Raw genomic sequence first — 18,519 nt, 5'->3', positions numbered from 1 at the left:
CATGTCTATCACCACTCATAAACAGGAGCACAAGTCCAAAGTGGTCCTGTTGGAGGAACGAGTGGCGAAGGTGAAGACCAGATATTCGGTTGCCCTCCGCAACCTTGAGCAAATCAGTGAGCAGATCCATGCACAAAGGGGGCGCATCCGGGCCGCCAGAGAGCGCAACCGAGCCCGGGGTGGGCGGAGCTCTCCAGTTGGGGCAGAGTCTGAGGGTGTGATCCAAGCTGGGGCTTATGCAGGGGTGGTGGCTAATCCTTTGATGGATAACGATTGGGCAGATCAAGAGAAAACCAGGCAGTGGGTGGAGAAACACAGGGAGGCGGGGTGGGGCCAAAGAGAGAGAGCAGAGAGGGCGGGGTCAGACTCCATGTCAGTCATCAGTCTGCAAACCATCGCCTCTGATTTGGAGAAGTTTGATTCTGTGGAGCATCTAGGCAACTTGAGCGACGTCGGCAGCATAATAGGCGAGGAGAAGGAGGCTGAGAGCGAGAGAGGATTTCGGGTTGAAGATAGAATAGTCGTGAGGGAGGTGGCAAACCTCTCGAGACAGGATGCAGAGAAAGGCGCCTCAGGGACGGACAGGCAGCAGAGAGATAGAGAGCGAGAGAGCTTTGTGAAGCAGCACCACAGAAGTGTTAGTTTGTGAGGGAATTAGAGTTGCCTGTTACTCCACCCTACTGCTTCTGGAGGGGTAAAGCTTGTCCGCAGGCTTCCAGGCTAGATTCTCAACTGACTACAAATGAATCGGGCTAAAAAAAAACCCTGCATTTGCTTAAAGTTGAAGCAATTGTGGCATCAAATGGAGTTAGAAAAAAATATATATTAAAAATCTCTCAAAACACACTCCATGTGCAATCCATTTGTTAAGTCATGATATGTGGAATACTGTTTCCTGGTCCAATCCTCTGCTCATTTGAATCGAGAGAATATGATCATTGTTTAGTCATACATCGCACGTTAAATTAATCTTTTACCAAATCGTGGTGTTCGCTGTACTCCCAGAATACTGAAGTATCTCTTTCTGACCATCTGATTTTAGGCATGCATATAAACAAACAAAAAAATAGATATTAATAAATAAAGGTTTTCCCCAAATAGCCTGATAGAGTGTTTGGACCCTGAAACTGTGACACGCGATGCCAGACTTAACAATTGGATTGTTTAATTAGACAGATGGCTCCACTTCCAAGCATATGCCCATTGGTTGAGCCAATGTTGCTTTGTTCGATTGGTTGGGATGCTCAAACAATTTTCAGGAAATTAACTAATGAATGGCTTCATTATTGCTGCACTTTAATTTAAGATTGGAGAATGCTGAAAAAATGTCATGATCCATTTTAACACTGTCTATGGAAGCCTGTTTCTAGAGTATAACAAAATCACAATTTTAAATTATGAAGTGACAATTAAGCTTGCATTGTGAGACTTAAAGTCCCATTGTGAGATGTAATGTTACATGTCCAAGGTAAAAAATTGTAGAATCATAATCTTAGAATAATTTTTTCAAAAATAACCCTAACAATAACTATAATTATAACTATTAACATCCATTCAAATTATTTTTTTTGTTGTTTTTCTGTTCTGTTATTTCAAAAATGGGTTTTAGCGTTGCGTTTTTATCATTGTTGTATCATTATAGTTATCAAGCCTTAATTTGTGAGGAAAAAAAGGACCTTCCCAAAAACTCTGTATCGTATATTAAATTTGCTGGCAATTGCACACAATTTCTAAATTTCATATAATTTTAAAGTTCAGTTTATAATTATGTTTATCTATAAAAAAGGAAATCAACTTTACATGTTTCATTCATTTATGATTATTGATTGAAACGTTTAATTCATACATTTTTCCAATAAATTTTGATCTAATTCTTTGAATTCTAAATATATATACAGGGGGATTCAAAAAGACTTTTTCAAAACTTCAGAGCTTCCTTAAATCGATGACAAAAATAGCTTAGCTCTCATTTTCTTCTTCGCAAAGTTCCCGATTCTTTTTGAATCAAACAGTATATACTGTAGATCAGACTCAAAATGACTATACTGAGTATATACACATTCATTTCATTGACAAGGAACATAAGATACAAAGTTGCAATTGTATAGTTCAACTTTATTGCAATTTTTAGTTGCAATTTTGTATCTTATGTAGGCCTGTCACAATAAAGACTTTTTGTTGTGCGATATATTGTCACATAAATTTTTGCGATAAGAGATATTATTGTCATTTTGAGAAATTCTTAATGCCAGTGATTATATAATGATTATGTAACTTTGCATAATAATGCAAATTATTAAGGTTATTGTGATTCTATAACTTGATGTTAAAAAGGTTCATGTCCTATTAGGTAAATGTACAATTATAAACTGACACCGTCGAGGTAGAATGTAAATGTCATTGTAAAAACACTTTAACATTATCTGTGAATTTATAAATAAATATATACTCACTGGCCACTTAATTAGGTACACCTGTCCAACTGCTTATTAATGCAAATTTCTAATCAGCCAATCACATGGCAGCAACTTAATGCATTTAGGCATGTAGATATGGTCAAGATGATCTCTTACAGTACAGTTCAAACTGAGCATCAGAATGGGGAAGAAAGGTCAGTTAAGTGACTTTGAACATGGCATGGTTGTTGGTGCCAGACTGGCTGGTCTGAGTATTTCAGAAACTGCTGATCTACTAGGATTTTCACGCACAAACATCTCTAGGGTTTACAAAGAATGGTCCAAAAAAAGAGAAAAAATCTAGTGAGCGGCAGTTCTGTGGGCACTAATTCCTTGTTGATGCCAGAGGTCAGAGGAGAATGGCCAGACTGGTTTGAGCTGATAGAAAAGCAATAGTAACTCAGCAACCGAGGTATACAGAAGAGCATCTCTGAATGAACAACACGTCCAACCTTGAATTGGATGGGCTACAGCAGCAGAGGACCACACCGGGTGCCACTCAAGTCAGCTAAGAACTGGAAACTGAGGCTACAATTTGCAAAGGCTAACAAAAATTGGACAATAGACGATAAAGTAATCAAATAGATAATAAAACGTTGCCTCGTTTGACGAGCCTTGATTTTACACTGGTTTCTTAAACATGACAATGAGTTAATTGTACTCAAATGGCCTCCACAGGCACCAGATTTCAATCCAATAGAGCTCCTTGGGATGTGGTGGAATGGGAGATTCACATCATGGATGTGCAGTCGACAAATCTGCAGCAACTGTGTGATGCTGTCATTTCAGTATGGACCAAAATCTCTGAGGAATATTTCCAGTACCTTGTTGACTTTATGCCACGAAGGATTAAGGCAGTTCTGAAGTCAAAATGGGGTCCAACCCAGTACTAGTAAGGTGTACCTAATAAAGTGGCCGGTTAGTGTATAATCCATTTTGAGGGATGTAAACAAAAACAATGGTCCCAACGTATTTCCTGTTTAAAAAATTCTACAGCTTCTGAAAATGCAAAAAGAGCTACATATTGATAAATATATAATGTTAAATAAAATGTTATGGTAGCTGTTTTAACATTAAGTTATGATTGAATTGCCTCTTGTTACAGTTATGAAATAGTTTGAGGACAAGCAGGAAATGTTCATAGGCCAATGACATGACCCCATAGAAATGGTTTATATTGCAATGGCAAACATTTTTGAGGTCATCTTAAAGTATTACATAATTAGCCAATATATTGATTATTGTGACAGGCCTAATCTTATGTTCCTTGTCAATGTAACACAAATGGAACGAATGTGTATATAATTAGCAAAGCCATTTTTAGTCTGATGTATACATAATATATATGTTTGTTTTAATTAGATCCAAAAAAATTGGAAAAAATTATTAATTAATTTTAAACTTGAATCAAACTGCAATTTTTAAAACAGTGGAAACAGGCTTCCATACCAACCCAATTCCGAACACAGTTCAAATGAAGGGAAAGCTTCTCTAGGGATGCTGACCGAGGGTATGTTCATGCCATGTTATAATAACCGTAATTATGAGACTCCCGCTTATAATAAGAGTTCAATTCTCATACAGTTCATAATTACATCTTTTAAACTGAGATTTTTTTGAGAGCTACAAACCTGTACCATGCAGATTAAAATTGGGGAACACATAATTTTCATCCTAGCTCCAAAAAGTACATCACATGTTTCATCTAAAATTATGCTAATTATGACAAGGCATGAATGCAGCATAAGATGTAGAATCATTATAATAAATCCATTTTCAGATGGAGAATAATCGAGCATTAACACACTTACGCTGATTGATGTGGCATTATTGTAACACTGCACTACAGCAGAAGGGGTTCAGATGTTCTCTGCAAATTAATGAATAACAATAAGGAAGGGGGTTGAAGTGGTGTTTTAGGCTGTCCGCAGGGATTTGTAGTTCTCACGCTCTGATCTTGTCTTTTCTCGGTTGCTGTTTCCCAGTCGGTCAGGGGACAGGAGAAAAAAGACACTTCACACAATGAAAGGGAAAAGCAACACAAATGAGAAATGGATTGAACACTAGAGATCTAACTCACCTATGTGAGTTACTCTCACTTTGGAGCTTTTCAAGGCATAGTTCACCCAAAAATGAAACTTTACTCACCCTCAAGTGGTTTTAAACTTTATTTTTTTCACAAAAGAAGATTTATGAAGAATAAAAACAGGTAGAAATCATTCAATATATTTTATGTTATACAGAAAAAAGTGGAGCATGGGTAAATCAGTGCCTCCGGGATTTTGTAGGATTTTTTAAAATGCTTTTTTCTTCAGCTTTTCATCAAATTTGCAGCAACATTTGTGGCATTTTTGTGTTGATTTGCAGCAATTCTTGCATTTCTTTGCAGCATCAATGCTGCATTCTTGACACCGTTGGAGCTTGGAATTTCAGCAGTGAAATATCCCACATCCAACCTCAATACATTATTCTAGTGGCATTCTAGACATTTATTGTTTTGTATAAAGTAGGAAAAAATCTTAATAAATGGTTGCCTGGAACGCAGTACTCACAACTGTGTTACAACATACCATAACAGCATGCTAGGTCTGTGCTGTACGGTGTGTGGGCATTGGGATTTCCCCATAAAATTTTTGGATATTGTTTTACGTGGCCTTTTGGAGTAAATTTTGTAGGAAATTGTGACTGTGAAAATGTAACTTATGTTCAGCACGCGAGGTATGCTTCGACTCTGGATTTTCTTTGAGTAAATGCATGTCACAATGAATATGTTTACATAGACACCAATAATTAAATTTTAATACGATTAAGACAATACTCTGATTAAGAGTCTATCGTGTAAACAGTGATTTTTGATTAGATTAATCCGGTTAAGGTGATAATCGAACTAAACAGAAATGGAATTAAGACGTGGAGGATGCTGATTTTAGTCGCATTATTGAAGTGCAGTACAGACATTTAAACACTTTAATCAAACTATTACCATTGTGTAGGATTTTCATTGCATTTTGCGACAAGATAGTCTATACACACTGTTTGGCACTATTATATAATAATTGTGTTATTCTCTGCACCTACCAAGTCAGTGAAGGATCACAGACACCCGCAATGCTAAATGTTGAGGTTTTTTTCCCCCATACGGCGTGCAGTATTCCATTAAAACAACACTTCCAGCAGTTCGCGTCCAATATCTCGTTTGTGGTGGGGGGGCATGCATGAAATGTTCCTGAATAAAAATGTGCCAAATTGCAGTTAACGTAGACACATTAAAAATGAGACCCGAAATTAGTTGAAACTCCGGAGGAAACGTGGATAGAGTGGAGTTAATTGATCTGTGAACAATAACATATTAAACGGGATCATGAAAGGAACATTCAAGAAGCTACTCAATCATATTATTATCCTATTCGGATTAAGGCAAATAATTTGATTATTGATGTCCATGTAAACGTAGTCAGTGACAGCATAGAAAGCATCTAGGCCTGGAATTTGCTGAAAATTTGCAGTATTTCAGAAAAAATGCAAGATCCTCAAAATCTTGAGCTTTATTTTGCAAAAAAATCAGTGATCGCAAAATCCTGGAGAGACTGGTAAATGGTCACATAATTTGTTTTCAGTGAACTGTCCCTTTAAAAAATGAAAATGTGCTCACTATTTACTCTTTCGAGAGGTTCCAAACCATTATGATGAACACAAGAATATATTTTGTAGAATGCTGAAAACCTGTAAACATTGACTTCCATATGAAATGTAATGTGTATTTATGTAGTGCATTTATCGTATATGGTCATACATCCAAAGCGCTTCACAATCATGATGTGGGTCTCTCCAACACCACTTGGATGATGCGACAGCAGCCACAGGACAACAGCGTCAATGCGCTCACCACACACCAGCTATTGGTGGAGTGGTGAGACAGTGATAAATCCAATTCGGTGAATGGGGATGATTGGGAGGCCATGATTGTTGGTAAGGGCTGATGAGGGGAATTTGCCCAAGACGCCGAGGTTACACCACTACTCTTTTACAAGAAGTGCCATAGGATTTTTAATGACCACAGAGAGTGAGGACCTCAGTTTAACAGTCATCCGTAAGACAACGCTCACTAACAGTATAATGTCCCCTTCACTATACTGGGGCATTAGGACTCATGCAGACTCTAAGTTGAGCACCCCCTGCTGGCCTCACTAACACCTCTTCCAACTGCAACCTAGTGGAAAGAAGAAAAAAAAGCAAATACTATGGAAGACAATGGTAACAGCTTTCTAAAATTTCTCAAAATATCTCCTCTTGTGTTCAACAGGAGAAAGAAACCTCTAAAAGTCTGAAACAAGTATAGGGTGAGTAAATTATTACAGAATTAAATTTTTTGGGTGAACTATCTGTTTAAGCTTCCTCTGTTAGTGTGTAACTTTAAACTCTTTTTTTTTTCAGTTTGTTTAAGAGACTGACAGCCTTGTCAACATCTTTTCTTTGGTGATGGGTAATAGGACACACATACTGTTGATAATGTTGTATTTGACAGTCATGTCCAGGTCAATATCTGGAATATTGCTTTAATTCGGCTGTCAGTTGGTATTGTTTTGTAGCATCACGTTCTAGGTCATCTATTTGTGAAATTTATAATACATTTCAGATCTAAAGTACTGTTTTTATTGATTTTTGAGTTCTTTTTGACAGCTGTATTATGATTTTAGGTCAGTCCGGGTATATTAGAGGGTCTTGTCTTCACAGAAAGACAAGAGACAGAAGATGTTTACGAGTTTACAAGTGCTTCGGTCCTGCTGGATTTTTACAAGACAAGTTGAGTAAATAAAACAACAGTAGAGCGACTGAATGATGAATGACATAACTGTGTTTTGCAGATATACATGTAATATGCTAGCTGTTTGAACAAACCGTGCTGTGGACAGTACAGTATTGTTTGCAAGTTTACATCCTACCCACTTACTCTGAATTTTTTTAATGTAGATGTTGTAGTTTTTGTCCACCAAACCTGTAAATCTATTTTCCTCATCGTAACCTGTACAGATTGCTCACCTCTCCTCATAGTAAATACACAATGCTCTGTAGAGTTAATCCAGTATGCTGCTGTCTCACTCCATTCATTAGGTCACTTGAATTGTGTGTATATACAAGCTGATGTATGAAGAATACAAATAATCCTTACGTGACAGAAAAATTATTCTGTAAATGTTAATTTATTGCACAGTTAGAGATATTAAAACTTGAATTTAACAACTACTGTCGTCTTCTGCTTATTTATCTTGGTTTTAATAATAATTTGCGCTATTGTAACAATGCAACTTCGAATCTTGTGTTGTAACCGTTTTTCAAAATTACATTTTTATATTCTGCGACTTCGTCTCCCACCTCTTGTAATTGAAACTTTATTTTGTAATGCAACAATGTTATCGTGATAATTGAAGATTTTATTCGTAGAAAAGGCACATGAAAGTTACCTTGAAATATCCAGCGCTATTTCACGACAATTCGTAACTTTTTGAATTAGTGGCTAATTCGTATGAAATCGTATCATCTCATTCGTACAATTTAGTACGATTTGCTTATCCCCCAATGATGGTTTGGTTTAGGGGTGGGGTTGGGTGCCACGCCTCCTTTTAAAAATCATATTTATGCATTCGACTGAACTACGAATTAGCCACGAAACTGACATAACTAATGTAAAATGGTTACGAATGACACTTTTTGAAAATGGCGATTTTAACATTAACTAAAATGTGATGTTAAGGTTTATCTCTTAAATCTTTACATTTTCTGCAATTACTCATTTATTTGTGTCTATATATCCTAATAAATGTTTATATTATTAATATATTATATCAAAATCTAACATTTATATTTCGGATTTTGGCTTTATTTTTTGTGATTGTGGAGGTCTCCCAGTTTTGTGTTTACAGTTTACGTATATTTCTATATTTTTATATCTCACAACTGCTACTTTGTTTCTAGTAATGCAACACAATCACTCATATTGTGACTTCACGTGTCGAAATGCTTTTTTTATTTCAAAATTGCTAAATTATTTCTCATAAATGCCGTATTCAAAGGTGAAGATTTCTCGCAATTGGCCTTTTGCTAAGCCACACCCGAAAGCTGCCACACACCAATCGTGGCTTAGCAACTGTAGCTACGCGCAGGAGGCCTGTCAAGCTTTCGAGCGAGGGTAACAAGCCAAAGCGTTGTGGATATGGATTGTGCAAATCTGATACCCGGTATCCTAAAAGTTTGGACAGGGTGGTGGAATTTTTTTTCCCCTTTTCAAAACCTAAAACCTAAGGGGAGAAATGCCAGCGATTGATCAAGCTGTGTGAGGGGCTTTAAAAGCAGCACAATCCAGTCATATTTCCATCTGTTTCAAGTTACGAATATTTGGATTACACATCAACTCAACAAAATAGAGATACGATTACAAACTAAGCACTTACGATCATTATACTTCACCCGCAGCTGTTTTTCAGTAATTTATAACCCTCATGCCCATGTCACAAACTAAGCACTTGCGATCATTAAACTTCATCCGCAGCTGTTTTTCAATTATTTATAACCCTCATGCCCATGTCAGAGCTACAATTCATCAATGTTTTTATCTGTCTTTTGAAGATTTAGTCATTGGTGATGACGTTATAGCGGGTTAGTGTCTGCTTTTATATTTGTTGTCAGTTTCATGTTTACTAGTAGGGAAAATTTAATGTTCACTTCTGCTATTTATACTTTGATTTGCATTTCAATGTATTTTTTCCACTTTACTGCAAATTAGAATAGAAACTGTTGAAAAAGCACACAAACATACTGACAGTTATAGGTACTGTACATTGTTATGGGTCAATGGTGCTAATATTCGGCACAAATCTATAAATTTCCCCTTTCTGGCTGCTCTTTCTATGAATGACTTATGTAGAAGCACAGTCCATTCGTGTTTCCTCGTCAGTTAGTAACGCTATATTTCATAGCACAACAGTTAGTCTATCAGGCTTTTTGGCTAATAAAAGAGAAATCGCGGTATAATTTGTTATTATTAGATTATTTTAAATTTCCCCTCTCCTGCTGTGCATGAACTAAGCTGTTGAATGGTCAGCGTATGAGGCGGCTAGGCTTAAGCTTCAATTTTTAATAAATTATTTTCTAATCATTTTCCTATTATGTCATGAATATACCCCTGTAATACATACTGCTGTCCTTTTTTATTTGGCTTTCTCAGATATCTCACCTGTTTGCCAAAAATAGCTAATTATATCCCTGGGAATGTCTGACACCGGCTCATATATATTGTAATAGACGTGCCACTCACGAAAGCTTGACAGGCGTAGCAACAGTAACTAAAGAGGGCGGGGTTTAACGAAGGGTCAATTGTGAATTCTGACTGTAATTGCAACATTTCTTCACATCTTTGTTTCTTACAGTCACAAATATTTCTTGCTATTACATCTATCTAAACATATTTACTTCTAGTAATCGTGTTTTCCAGTTGTTTGTATATCTCACAATTGCGAGTTCTACAATAAGCGTAATTGTGACTGAAAGTCTCAAGATATTACTTTCTCACAATGCCAACCTAATTTTTCTTGCATTTGCGACATTATAACTGGCATTAGGTGACATTTTCCAGTCTGACTTTATCTCTCAAGTCAGTTTGCTGAGACTGAGAGAATTCAAGATGAGCTCTAAAATAAAACTCTGCCCTCTATTTAATATTCCATTTCAGATGGAAATACATTACGATGCTGAAGTCGGTAGAGCTTTTTCAGTTCACTTGGACTTTAAGGTCTGGGTATATTAAATGGTAAGCCATAATCAAAATGTTAGATGGAGGAGAAATGGGAAGCAATAAATAACTACTGTTAGCAACTTTGTCAAGGGACAAATTAAGGCATAGCTTTAGAGTATAATGGTCGGCAGTGGTCTGAGGACAAACCACAAAATGGTGACAGGGTGGTGGGCATCCAATACATCTATGTCCATATAGGCAACAAATTCTATCCCCGCCTTCTAGGGCAGTGCGATATGACAATATATACCATATGGACAAAATAAATAGTCTATCGTTTCATATTGTGCTCTATCCTTTATTTCAGAGAGTCGCAAAATAGATTGTTTACTGTAATACTTTTTCATCATTTGCATGAGCAATCTGGATGCCTCAATAACAAGCATGGTGAAAAAGTTGCAAGCTTGAAAGTACATTTATGTTAAATATTTTATGTTTGGTTTGTAATCGGTAGTTTTAAAAAGTGTTTTATATTCCAATAATACTTAATGTATATTTCTAGATTATCAATCAAACATTTCCCCAGACATTCTACATAAAATGAGAAAAATAACCATAAATGAACAAGTACATAATTGAGCTTATATTTGAAATTGACAAAAAGTAGTAGTCCTTTCCGTCTGTAAGTATTAACTGATTGAATATGTTGTGATGTGTATCGTTATCAGGATATTAGATTACTTGTATACTGATTTGAGATTGTCATTTCGCCCAGGTCTACCTCCATCCATCAATCTTTTTATTGCTTAATCTATCTATTGATCGACTAATTAAAGTGCCTTTAATAGGCATGCAAGCGTCAGAATGTGATCTGGTAACAGTGAACTGTAACAGTTTTTTTTTTCCACAAGATGACACCAGGATGCTCTGTAAGATGATGACATGCCAGTAGAGGGAGTGTGATGCTCTGGGTAATGAGACACTGGGAAACCCTGCGTTCATTGATGTTGATTTTAATTTGACGTATGCTGTCCCCACCTAAATACTGTCTCCTTTCATCAGGATAACCCAGCCTGTCACAGAATTGGTTTAAAGAATATATTGAAGGGTGGCCTCTGAATTCCACACACCTAATCCCGTTGAGCATCTGAAGGATGTGCTGGACAAACAAGTTCGATCTATGACAACTCCACCTCATAACCTACAGGCTTTGAAGGATGTTCTGATAACATCTTGGTGCTTGACAAGGGGACACCTTTCAGGCATACAGGGAGTGACACACACATTTTTTTTTCTCTGTGATGGGTTATTTGGAGGCCACTTCAAAATTTCAACAATGGTTTTGAGTCCTGTCAACCATGGTTTGAATTAGTGAATTCTGTGATGGTTATTTGACACTTTGCAAGCTGTATTACTAATAAAACAAATGATTAAGATTTCTCGATGACACTCGAATACCCTGTCAGAAATGTCTAGTGACTGGAAATTAGCTTTTTACAGTGTCTGCTATAATGTTAATGTTGTTTTTGGTGTGTTTACATAGATGAATATGCCCACAGTGTAAATGCGCGGTATAGTTACGATTTTATTGCCACATTATATTGTCATGATAACATGATGTTGTTGCCTTCAGTGATTTCTTGAAGATAAATACCAAAAATAAAGCAACTGGAATAACTACAGCAGTCCCGATCAACTGATCTCATTTGAAGCAAGAGATTGCGATGAAATATGAAGACGTTGTCCCATTTCTTATGGGTAAATTTTGAAGCCCCTTCACACTCGGTTTTAAGGGCCATGGGGAAGGGGTAGGGGTACAAAAATAGAATTGGAATTTAGCCTTAGTCCGCCCCTGGACCTACTACTACTAGCGAGATACTGAAGTGCACATTTAATTGATGTTATACTATCACATCATCCCAAGCGAGAGAATTTGTGAATAGAAGTGAAGCGACACAACTGATGCAGGTAGGTCACGTGACAATGACAAATGGCGGATGTAGTAAGTTACATTCATTCCATTCAAGTTTGATCCAAATTCCATTCATACTACTCGGATTCATGCTACAGTAGTTAACATTTGAAGTGGATCAAATCCTTTCGTCAAACTTGTCCTAAAACTTTCTGACAACACTCATTTCTTTTCTAGGACAGTTTTGAAAAACTTTTATCCTCTTCGAATGTTTACTACTATATATAGAACCTACCATTCTAATGGTTCTGTAATAAATTCAAATTAAAATGTAGTACCAACTCGAGCAGTAGGCAAATTCAAACACAGCCTAATAGGATTCCACTGTGAATGCCAACTAGTGGATAGGCGCTGTGCGCAAACTCTCACACAGCATTATGGGTATTTTCCACCCCATTTTGTTTCAACCTGTGGGCCTCTGTCTGTCTGTCTCAGTCTCTATCTGTCAGTCGATCGATCTATTATTCTGTCCATCTATCATTCCATCCATTCGTGTATCAATCTGTCCATCTGTCCGTCCATCTATCCATTGTTTTGTTGCTCTGTCAATCCATCGAGCTATCATTTTATCGTTCTGTCTATCTATTTATCCATCCATCCACATATCCATCCATTTTTTTGGACCCTCTTTTCACGTTTCCAGGTTTCTTAGTAGCGGAAGTTGTCATAGTTGGGTAAGTGTACTCTATTACAGATCATTGTTCCATTAGCTTTTTCATGTGTGATTAGAGTTGGAAGAAAACTCTGGAGGACTGACCTTGCCTAACCATTGAGCCGCAGCTGCCCTCCAGTTTTGGTAGCACATGGAAACCTCAGTTACTTGATAGACTTCAAATTGAGAGAGATTTTACTTGACACAACTACATCATGTACATTTCTACAGAAGATGAGACGTTTGCTTACTTAAAGTCGAGAGCTGTCCTGGGCAGTTGCCAGGGAATCGCTATGCTGTTGCTAAGCCGTCCTGCGGGCTTGTTCCAATTGCTAGCCCTACTCACAAGCAATAGTAATAGCTATGCTTGGCTTAACAAACACCACTAATTACCAGTTACATTGAAAGAGTCTGAATTGCTGGGTAATTGTAATCAAGACGGATGGCGAGTTCCCAGGTTTTTCTTGGTTATTTTAGGCCGAATGTTGAGCCGAGAGCAGTGGGCCACTCCAGCTACCTGAAATCTATCAGATGAGCTGGAGGAACAGGACTTCCGTAATGAAAAGAGAATGAGGGGAGGAGATCATCCTCCATCTTCAGCCTTTAATTATTTAACAATGATATAAATATCGAGTGGAGAACTCATAGAAGCAGCCATCAGGGAGAGAAAGGAGTGCGAGCGAGGATGAATGCGATGTAAAAAAGTGATAATTGTCATGTTGAAAGGGCAGTAAAAGGGAGGATGGGGGCAGTTTAAGGTGAGAGACTAATTTCCTTGCGACTGCAGAGAGTGAAGGTGACATTAGATGTGGGAGTTTGTGAAAGAGACCTCCGAGATGACAGCTGAGTTCGAACTGAAAGATGAGGTGCCACCGATAGCGTTTGTAACCAGAGATCTTGCATCCCCCCTCCCTCCCTTTCTCTTTCTGGTTTTCATTATGTTGAAATTTCTCTTTTTGACTCACTCTTGGGATACCTGAGGGGAAACACATGAGGAAATGGCTTCTTTTGATTGTCAATTCGGGTAGGTACATTACAGACTGGACTGTTTGTAGGTTCATACATCATGACTCATTTATAAACATATAGTTTCTATCATTGATGCGATGCTCGCAACTCTAATTGTTGTATAAAGAGATGGTGTACCCAAAAATGAAAATGCACCCTGCATGCCATTTTCTCACCCCGAAGTAGTTCCAAACATTTATAACTTATTTTTATTATGCTGCACACAAAGGAAAAATGTTTGAAAGGATGTTGGAAATGGTAGCCATAGTATAGGAACAAATACCTTCAACATCAGCGCTTACCAGAATGTTCCATAGGTCCAGCCGAGACTTGATCCAATGACCTTCTTGCTGTAAGGTGAAATTGCTAACTATTGAGCCTCCAAGCCGCCCACTGTATTAAAAAGTTGTTGAATTATATTTTTGAAATATTGCTAATAGGAAAAGTATTGAAATGCTCTTGTGTGTTACAGAGCGAGTGCGCTTGCATCAGGGTGATAACTCTACTGTCAGGCCTAATGGAATAGATCCCACTGATCTTGCTGTCTGTGAACAACCTTGAAATAGATTGACCAGTGGAGGTCTTTGTTCTGAGCTGGAGAAAAAGGGAGAGCGAGATCAAGACTGATCTCTGTTCTGATGAACAGAATTGATCCAGAAACAGGAAGAGCAGGGTAAGTCGTCTCTTTGGTCTGTGTAACTGTTGGCTTGGTTAAAGAAGATTTATCTGAAGTCTGGGTTTCAGAAAACTGACCCTGACATAATTCAGAAGATTTCTTTTACAAACTTCATGCTTTTACTTTTCACTACTGCATACTACATCTCACTTCTTCTTTACAAAATGGTAAAACATGAAATCAATCTATCTATCTATCTATCTATCTATCTATCTATCTATCTATCTATCTATCTATCTATCTATCTATCTATCTATCTATCTATCTATCTATCTATCTATCTATCTATCTATCTATCTATCTATCTATCTATCTATCTAGCGTTCTATCATTCTATCATTCTGCCCATTTACTTTTTTATCTGTCTGCCTGTTAATCTACCATTCTGTCTATCCATCATTCCATCTGACCTTGCATTCACCTGTCTGTCTATCATCCATAATTTTTTTGTCCATCCATTTATCCATCAATCAATCCATCCATCCAATCCAGTCATTCTATCTATCTATCTATCTATCTATCTATCTATCTGTCTGTCTGTCTGTCTGTCTGTCCGTCCGTCCGTCCGTCCGTCCGTCCGTCCGTCTGTCGTTCTATCATTCTGGCCATTTATTTATCTGTCCATCCTTCTGTCATACTATCTATCCATCTGTCATTTTATCACTCTATCCATCTGTTTTATCCATACATTTTTTGTCCATCAAATTCATCTATCCACATATCCTTCTGTCATTCTATCATTCTATCTATATATCTGTCTGTAATTCTGTCACCCTATCTGTTCAATTATCTATCTATCTATCTATCTGTCTGTCTGTCTGTCTGTCCGTCTATCCATCCGTCCGTCCGTCTGTCTGTCTCTTGCCCTATCTGTTCAATTATCTATCTATCTATCTATCTGTCTGTCTGTCTGTCTGTCTGTCTGTCTGTCTGTCTGTCTGTCTGTCTGTCTGTCTGTCTGTCTGTCTGTCTGTCCGTCTATCCATCCGTCCGTCCGTCTGTCTGTCTCTTGCCCTATCTGTTCAATTATCTATCTATCTATTTATCTATTTATCTATCTATCTATCTATCTATCTATCTATCTATCTATCTATCTATCTATCTATCTATCTATCTATCTATCTATCTATCTATCTATCTATCTATCTATCTATCGTTCTATCGTTCTATCTATCTATCTATCTATCTATCTATCTATCTATCTATCGTTCTATCTATCGTTCTATCTATCTATCGTTCTATCTATCTATCGTTCTATCTATCGTTCTATCATTCTGCCCATTTATTTTTCTGTCCATCTGTCCGTCTATTGATCCATACTTCTATCATTCTATCTATCCATCTGTTATTCTTTCGCTTTATCTATCTGTCTGTCTGTCTGTCTTTCTGTCTGTCAATTGATCTATTATTCTGTCCATCTATTGTTTCATTCATCTGACCGTCCATTTTTCTGTCCATCTATATATCCTTCCGTCATTCAATCATTCTACCTATCTATCTGTCTGTCTGTTTATTGGTCTGTCTGTCTGTAAATCTATCGCCCTGACTGTTCATTTGTTGTTCTATTGTTCTATCTATCCAGCTGTTGAATCTGTCATTCTATCACTCTATCTGTCTCTTTCTGTCTGTCGATTGATCTGTCATTCTGTCTATCTATGAATCTATCGTTCTGCCCATCTATCATTCCATCCATCCGTTCGTCCACCTCTCCGTCCATCTATTCATCATTTTATCATTCATCATCAGTTCTGTCCATCTATATTTCTGTCCATGTGTTCTATCCATCTATCTGTCTGTCCATCCTTTCTATCCATCCATCTGTCCATCCATTCATCCATCTTTCTGTCTATCCATTCTTCTTTTTGTCCATCTATTGTTTTTTCAGTTTGTTTTTCCATCTATTTGTCTGCCATTCTATCACTCTTTCGGTTTCTTTCTGTCTGTCGATCGATCTATCATTTTGTCCATCTATCCATCTATCATTCCATCCATCCGTGTATCCATCTGTCCACTCATCCATGCATTATTTTTTTGCTCTGTCTATCCATTGATCTATCATTTTATCGTTCTGTCCATCTATTGTTCCATCCGACCGTTAGTTCATTTTCCTGTCCATCTGTTTGTCCATCCATATATCCTTCTATCATTTTATCATTCTATCTATATGTCAGTCATTTTATCACCCTGTCTCTCAATAATTCTATCTGTCCATTTGTTCAATCACTCTATCCATCTTGTTCTGTCGCTCTATCTGTCTGTCTGTCATTTTATTGCTCTATATGTTTCTTTGTGTCTGTCGATTGATCTATCATTTTGTCCATCTATCATTTCATCCATCTATCCATCATTCTGTCCATTTATCTTTCTATCCATTTTCTATTTGTCCATTTTTTATCTTCCGTCATTTTATCTATCCATCTGACATTTTATCACTCTGTCTGTCTGCAATTCTATCGGCCTATCTATCCTACTATATGTAGTTCTATCCCTCTATCTATCTGTCTGTCTGTTTGTCATTCTATCACTCTGTCTTTCTGTCTGTGGATTGATCTATCATTCTGCCCATCTATTGTTCCATCCATCCATCTCTCCACTTTTCTGTCCATCTGTTTGTCCATCTATATATCCTTTTGTCATTCTATCATTCTATATATGTCTGTCAGTTTATCGCTCTGTCTGTCTGTCTGTAATTCTATCGCCCTATCTGTCCGTTTGTCATTCTACCACTCTATCTATCCATCTGTTGTTGTCTGTCTGTTCTATCACTTTATCTGTCTCTTTCTGTCTGTTGATCTATCTGTCATTCTGTCCATCTATCGTTCTGTCCATCTATCATTCCATCTATTGTTTTATTGCTCTGTCTATCATCAATCTATTATTCTATCGTTTTTTCTATCTATTGTTCCATTAACCGTTCATCCATTTGTCTGTCTGTCTGTCTGTCTGTCTGTCTATCTATCTATCTATCTATCTATCTATCTATCTATCTATCTATCTATCTATCTATCTATCTATCTATCTATCTATCTATCTATCTATCTATCTATCTATCTATCTATCTATCTATCTATCTATCTATCTATCTATCTATCTGTTTCTTTGTCTTTCATTCTGTCCATTTATTGTTCTATCCATCTGTCTGTCCATCCATTCATCTTTCTGCCATACTATCATTCTATCTATCCATCTGTCATTCTATTGCTCTATCTGTCTGTCTGTCTGTCATTCTATCACTCTGTGTCTCTTTCTGTCTGTTGATTGATCAATCATTCTGTCCATCTATTGTTCCATCCATCCCACTGTCCATTTTTCTGTCCATCCGTTTGACCATTAATATATCCTTCAATCGTTTTTTCAATAGGTCTGTCAGTTTATCACTTTATCTGTCTGTCTATAATTCTATTGCCCTATCTGTTCATTTGTCATGCTATCACTCTATCTATCTATCTATCTATCTATCTATCTATCTATCTATCTATCTATCTATCTATCTATCTATCTATCTATCTATCTATCTATCTATCTATCTATCTATCTATCTATCTATCTATCTGTTGCTGTATGTCTGTCGTTTCATCGCTCTATCTGTTTCTTTGTCTGTCGATCGATCTATCATCAGTCCATCTATCAATTTATCATTCTGGCGATATATCCGTACATCCATCCGTTCGTCCACCTGTCTGTCCATTCATAATTTTATTGCTCTGTCTATCCATTCTATCCATCTATCTTTCTGTCCATCTGTTATTCCATCCATCTACCTGTTTGTCCATCTTTTCTATTCATCCATACATTCATTCAACCATCCATCTTTCTGTCTATCCAACGTCCTTTGTGTCCATCCATCCTGCTTTCTGTCCATCTGTTTATTTTTCCATCTGTCTATCTATCAATCTGTCTATTTGTCTTTTTGCCTGGCTAATATATTCATATCGATTGTAAAATCCAAATAAAAGAACATGTTTTCTGCTAGCACAATTTACATTGTTCTAATAGCTTCCTGCTCGGGTGTAGCTATAGGTGTGT

At 37.1% G+C, this 18,519-nt stretch overlaps 1 protein-coding gene and 1 long non-coding RNA gene across 2 annotated transcripts in view; both read left to right on the top strand.

Annotated features, from left to right (window-relative positions):
• Positions 1-1,759, top strand: part of sh3bp5lb (SH3-binding domain protein 5-like, b) — a 28,191-nt gene extending 26,432 nt beyond the window's left edge. The window contains exon 6 of the mRNA XM_056479077.1: positions 26-1,759. Within this exon, the coding sequence (XP_056335052.1) occupies positions 26-649 (624 nt within the window). The 3' untranslated portion in view covers positions 650-1,759. The remainder of the gene's footprint in view (positions 1-25) is intronic.
• Positions 1,760-10,188: 8,429 nt separating this feature from the next.
• Positions 10,189-11,807, top strand: LOC130246194 (uncharacterized). Its single transcript, XR_008839410.1, has 3 exons — positions 10,189-10,260; positions 11,097-11,156; positions 11,248-11,807. It is a non-coding gene; the product is annotated as an uncharacterized LOC130246194 (long non-coding RNA).
• Positions 11,808-18,519: the final 6,712 nt, after the last annotated feature.

This window comes from Danio aesculapii, chromosome 19 (assembly GCF_903798145.1).
Source record: "Danio aesculapii chromosome 19, fDanAes4.1, whole genome shotgun sequence".
In the NCBI taxonomy this organism is placed as follows: Eukaryota; Metazoa; Chordata; class Actinopteri; order Cypriniformes; family Danionidae; genus Danio; species Danio aesculapii.
The sequence above is the reverse complement of the archived record's forward strand: the minus strand, read 5'-3'. Positions and strand labels throughout refer to the sequence as shown.